The sequence below is a fragment of the Pygoscelis adeliae genome, unplaced genomic scaffold (genome assembly GCF_000699105.1).
Source record: "Pygoscelis adeliae isolate BGI_AS28 unplaced genomic scaffold, ASM69910v1 Scaffold445, whole genome shotgun sequence".
Taxonomy (NCBI): Eukaryota; Metazoa; Chordata; class Aves; order Sphenisciformes; family Spheniscidae; genus Pygoscelis; species Pygoscelis adeliae.
The window spans coordinates 712,836-718,269 of record NW_008824894.1 but is presented as its reverse complement, the minus strand read 5'-3'; the positions used below and the strand labels follow the sequence as shown (position 1 = coordinate 718,269).

General features: G+C 63.8%; 1 protein-coding gene across 1 annotated transcript; it reads left to right on the top strand.

Moving 5' to 3' along the window:
* Positions 1 to 2,325: 2,325 nt before the first annotated feature.
* On the top strand, positions 2,326 to 4,605 carry C1QTNF1 (C1q and tumor necrosis factor related protein 1). The gene is made up of 3 exons (XM_009324538.1): positions 2,326 to 2,468; positions 2,587 to 2,738; positions 3,180 to 4,605. The coding sequence occupies exons 1-3, from the start codon at positions 2,326 to 2,328 to the stop codon at positions 3,728 to 3,730; spliced, it is 846 nt and encodes a 281-aa protein (XP_009322813.1). The 3' UTR covers positions 3,731 to 4,605.
* Positions 4,606 to 5,434: the final 829 nt, after the last annotated feature.

Here is a 5,434-nt window from a genome sequence, read left to right as displayed (position 1 = left end):
CCCGTGCATACACGGGCACCTCCCACCCCGCACGCCTGCGGGGTGCAGGGGGAAACGAGCGCTCAGAGGCGCGCTTGCCTCCATTTCCAGCCCTACGACAGCCTGGGAAGAGCGCTGCCTTTCTCGGTGGGAATTTCCTGGTGAAGGATTTCTTCTCCCTGCAGAGCAGTTGCCTGCAAAGCTGCGTTTTCCCCAGGGCTGAGCCTGCTGCGGGTCCCAGGGGAATAGCTGGTTTGACAGTCCCAGAGCTGACGGAAAGCCACGGGCTTCCCAAAACTCCGGCGGGCTGCATGCCATGTTCACCGGCATGTGGCTGGCACAGCTGGAGGCCAAGCAGGGTGAAGAGAACCAGGGCCAAGGCTCCCCTGGATGATACCTGCTCACAAGCCCCCAGCCGGGTGGCTCCATTGCCTCTATCCCTGTGTTCGCTTCTCCCCTCCCCATGGAGCAGAGCGTGGGCAGGCACCAGGCCAGGGTGCGGGCAGGGAGGCTGAGGCGCCAGGCTGCCTGCGTGCAGTGCCCACAGCCCTGCCTCTCCCCATACCCAGCAGCGCCAGCGGGATGTGGGCTGAGATATGGGGCAAGAGACAGGAGAGACACAGGCACCCAGGAAGCACATGACAGACAGGCCCTTTGCAGAGGGTGCAAGCAGCAGGAAAGCCCTTTGGAGTCTTTCCCAATCCCTCCGCCCCTTCCCAGCCCCGGAAAAACATGACTCATAAGCCAGGCATCCACCCTGGCCTCAAACACCCTCTGCACCCACTGCCGGAGCACGCCCACCCGCTCCCCAGGCCCTGCCAACCCCCACTCTTGGGGGACAATGGGAACAGCCTGCCTGGAGGCTGGCCCAGCCTGGCAATCACTGACTGGGGACCCCGGTGTGCAGAGAGCAGGTGTTCACCAAAACAGCGCCCCAAACTCCTTCCCCATGGCCTGGCCCACCCCCAGGACACAGAGCTGTGCTGCATGAGGCCCTTTGCCCCTTGGGGCAGGCACCCCAGGATCCCAGCAGAGCCCACGGATCATGGCCAGACAGCGTGGGGTGAGGCTGTTTGGGGAGGGGAGAAAGGCAAAGGCCGTACCCCTTCGGGGAGACAGGAGCCTGGTGAGCAGCCTTCCCCATGCTGGCACTGCAAGATGTGGGACCAGGCAGCCCACACCCACAGCCCTGTGCCCATCTGGTTGTGCCCCGGCACTGCCTCGGACCCTGCTGCCACAGGATGCTGAGTGGCTGAGCAGTGCCGCACATGGGTTTGGCCACAGCTGTCCTGGCATCTTCAGGGCCGCAGGGCGAGGCGCTGTGTGCGCAGCCCCACACCTCGAGCAGATATAGCTGTGATAAAGCAGGGAAGGGCAGCGGAGCTGCCCGGGTTGGGCCACGGTGCCACCGGCTACTGCAAATATTAGCTTTGGCCCCACACAGGTTGCAGGCTCCCAGGAAGGTTTCTCCCCATGGCGGCCGGCTCCCAGCTGGGGCTGCCAGCCCACATCCACGTCTCCAGAGAAGCGGGTCTTGTCTCCTTCTAAACGCTCAGGCCGAGGGCCCAGGCACAGGGGTGGGGGCTGAGGGCTGGCAGCTCCTGGGGCACAGAAGCCCCTTTCAGGGCCTCTGCGCAGCCTGTGCTGCAGGCATCCTTGGACGCCCTGGGGAGGGAGGAAGGATGCAGATCCCCCCCCCAGGCAGGGCTGGGGTCCCCCACAACAGGCAGGGCTGCACCCCAACATTTGCCCCCCAGCACCTGGAGCTGCCTGTAATTTTCCCAGGTGCTGACACCCTGAGTTGCAGCTTTTGGGCATCCATGGAAGGCAGCTGGAGCTGGGCTGAGTAGGAGCAGCACTGCTTGGCCCAGGGCTTGGACAGGGCTGCTCCACTCCACCCTCGTCTCCCCAGGTAATCTCCTCTTCCACATGTGCCAGGGCACTGGGGGCCGCATGGCCCCAGCTCCCAGCTTGTTGGCGAGTCCAGAGCCCCTGCACTGCCCCAAAATGTGGGTCTCCCCAGGTGCTCACTGCAGTGTCACCACAGCACACGGCCCAGCTAAAAGCAGCTATTTAGGTACAGATGGTCCCTGCAGCTGCAAGAGATGTTGTTCCCACACTGTGGGCTCTGCTAGGGAAGGGCTGTTGCAAGAGCGGCCTTTTGAGGCTGGAAGCACAGCTGTGCCCTGTCCAGGGCTGTGTGGTGCACCAGGTCCTGTCCCGGGGACAGCGCAGGGCACAGCCAGGCTGGCACGGCACAGCAGGGCATCTCTGCAGCTCTTGGCTCTGCCAGGCCTTGCTGTTCCCCTCAGCCATCCCTGGCATCTCGCAGGGCACTGCTGCAGCATGGAAGGGCTTTGGGCGCTCAGTGTCCTGCTGCTCTCCTTCCTGCTGCTGCCCTCAACTGCGGGGAGCCAGACCAGCCCCAGCCCCGACCGGCATTTGCAGACGGACCCCGAAGAGGCACCGTCCCAGCACCACGCTGCCAGGTGAGGGGACTCCAGGGCCGGGGCATTTCACAGTGGGGGATGGGGCAGCCCTGGCACCACAAAGGGCCCTGGCCCCCACCCGTAGCTCCCTGTTGCGCTTGCTTTCTGCCCTCCCCAGGGCCACGTGGGAGCAGAAGGCTGGCGGTGCCCAGGAGGGGCTGCCCCCGCGGCCCCGCTGCGTCCACTGCTGTGAGCCACCTGACCAACGCTTCTCCTACCCCCAGTCCCAGCCCCTGCCTCAGATCAACATGACCATCCTGAAAGGGAAGGGCTGGCGGGACCCCGTGCTGTGGCACTGCCCACGGCCAAACCTGCAGCCCAAGCACCCCATGCCGCCAGGCACCATGAGCCTGCCTGGTCTGCCAGCATCACTCCAGGGCCAGCGCAAAGCTGGGGTCCCAGTGCTGGCTCTCTGGGGTCCAGCCTCCCATAAACTGGGAGCAAGAAGCTGGGGCTGGTGCCTGTGGTCCAGTACCTTGCACAGGCAGAGGAGCGGCAGGCCTGAGACACCCCAGTTCCTGCTCTGGTGGCCTCTGGGCAGCAGCTTTGGAAGCAGCATCAGAGCCCAGGGAGCGGGCAGGGGCTGGGGGTGTGTGTGTGTCCGTCCCTGCTGTCTCCATCCCCTTCTGTCAGGCAATGGGGCTTCCAGGGCACTGGGTTTAGAGATGGCACCACCTCTGACAGCACAACTGTCCCTCTTGCTTCACCCAGGCGAGAAGGGAGACCGCGGCGAGCGAGGCATGCAGGGCAAGTTTGGCAAGACGGGGGTGGCCGGCAGCAGGGGCCACACGGGGCCCAAGGGACAGAAGGGCAGCATGGGCGCTCCGGGGGAGCGCTGCAAGAGCCACTACGCCGCCTTCTCAGTGGGCCGCAAGAAACCCCTGCACAGCAACGACTACTATCAGACCCTCATCTTTGACACAGAGTTTGTCAACCTCTACGACCACTTCAACATGTTCACAGGCAAGTTTTACTGCTACGTCCCTGGGATCTACTACTTCAGCCTCAACGTTCACACCTGGAACCAGAAGGAGACATACTTGCACATCATGCGCAATGGCGTGGAGGTGGTGATCCTCTACGCCCAAGTGAGTGACCGCAGCATCATGCAGAGCCAGAGCGTCATGCTGGAGCTGCGGGAGCAGGACGAGGTCTGGGTGCGGCTCTACAAGGGCGAGCGTGAGAATGCCATCTTCAGCGATGAGTACGACACTTACATCACCTTCAGCGGCCACCTCATTAAGTACAGCGGGGATCCCTGAGCACCTGCTCCACCCTGCTCCCCCTCTCCTGGGGGGGGGGGGTCTGAGCAGCCCCTGCCACCCCCTCACCCCAGGCATGCCACCCACCATTAAGCTGTTAGCCCTTCTACATGCCACTATCCCCAGCAGCTGTGTGAGTGTGTGAATACCCCCATCCCCAGCTCCTCGAGGCCAATCGGATGCACCTGGAGGAGTTGGAGCCATTTCCAGCCTGTGCTGCATTTGTGACCCAGGAAGCAGCCACTCACCTCGGGTGGGCAGGGAGCTCATCCCCACCTGCACCTGCTTCAGAGCTGGGTTTGCTGGGGCACAGGCATTCGTGGCACTGGCTGTGAGCTGGCACCAGCTGAACGGGTTTGACAGCTGGCGCCCCGGTGCGAGGCAGCGCAGACACGTGCACCATGTTCCTCCCTTGCCCCACTCACACTGTGCCGTGCTCTGCAGGCTCCTTCTCCTGGAAAGGGCAGAGGGTGCTCAGCATCCAGCAGGAAAGGCAATAAAACCACTAAGGGCCCCTCTTTCCTTCCACAGAGCTGGGTCCCAATGGTGCGGATGTTGCAGCACAGCACTGGGTACCCTCTGGGCTGACACTTCCTCCAAGCGCTCCCGCAGGGGAGCGGATTGCATCAGTTCCCCTCTGCACGTCCCCATCACAGTTCTCCCCGCTGCAGCCTCTGCTCGATGCCGACGCTGCCGAGGAGGGGCTGGCTTCCCGCCAACAGCCCTGGGTGCAGGGCCTTTGGCCTTAGCTGCTTCCTCTTCAGTTAGATTATCTGCTGGCCAGGCTTTGTATTTTTGTAGATGCAATAGCAGAGCGGGGCCTGGGGCAGCGTGCTGCCCCCCGCCCTCTGTACAGCTTCTGACCACATTAAATACCCCACAACTTTGAGTCCTACTCACACTTTCAGTGCGTCCTCTTGCTTTGTGTGTGCGGGGGCTCTGAACAGCTCAGGGCAGGTTCTTGCTCCTGGGGTGCAGGGGCTCCCTGAGAGCCACAGGCTGGCACAGTGCTGCTGAGCTGGTGGTGGGAAGGGAAAGGAAGGGAAAGGCAGACCATCCCCAGAGAGCCAGGGAGACCTGAGCTGGGCTCCATGAGAGCCTACTGCTCCCTAAGGGCTGGGGAGCTGGGAGCAGTAACAGACCTGTCAGCCTGCAAGCAGGGCAGGCTGGGGGTGGAGGCCAGGTTTACCAAGAGTCCAGATCATCCGGCAAGTCTGTGGCGATGAGGCAGGTCTGAGGTCAAGCTGGGAAGCCAGTGATTCAGGGTCCGGATAGGTGGGTCCATGGCTGGGCAGGGCTGCAGCTGGAGACCAGCATCCCCTCAGCACAGCAGGGAAAAGAAGTATGGCTCAGGCCTGAGCTTAAATAGAGCCCCAGCCCCACAGGTGGGGGCCCAGGTGAAGCTGGTCAGGGCCATCTAGGGCTGGTAGCATCCTCAGGGCCCTGGCACTGCTGCCCCCACGGAGCTGGCCCCAGGGACCCTGCAGGAGGGGTGGAGGCAGCTGCCCTGCTCGTGGCCAGCCCAGGGCCCTGTCCCAGCCCTGCGGTGGGGGCAAAGCCACGCGGCAGCACCCAGCCCCTCGGGCAGCAGGCAGCGCTGGGGCTGCCGGCACTGCTGGCGCATGGCATAAGGGGAGGGCAGCCTGCTGCGGGGCAGCCGCCAGCCCGGGTACTGGCTCTGTCCCAGTCTGCGCCGCGGGGCCT

Coding starts and splice junctions, on each gene's coding strand:
- C1QTNF1 (XM_009324538.1), top strand. CDS start 2,326: ATGGAAGGGCTTTGGGCGCTCAGTGTCCTGCTGCTCTCCTTCCTGCTG. Junction 2,469..2,586: donor TCCCAGCACCACGCTGCCAG/GTGAGGGGACTC, acceptor TGCCCTCCCCAG/GGCCACGTGGGAGCAGAAGG. Junction 2,739..3,179: donor GACCATCCTGAAAGGGAAGG/GCTGGCGGGACC, acceptor TGCTTCACCCAG/GCGAGAAGGGAGACCGCGGC.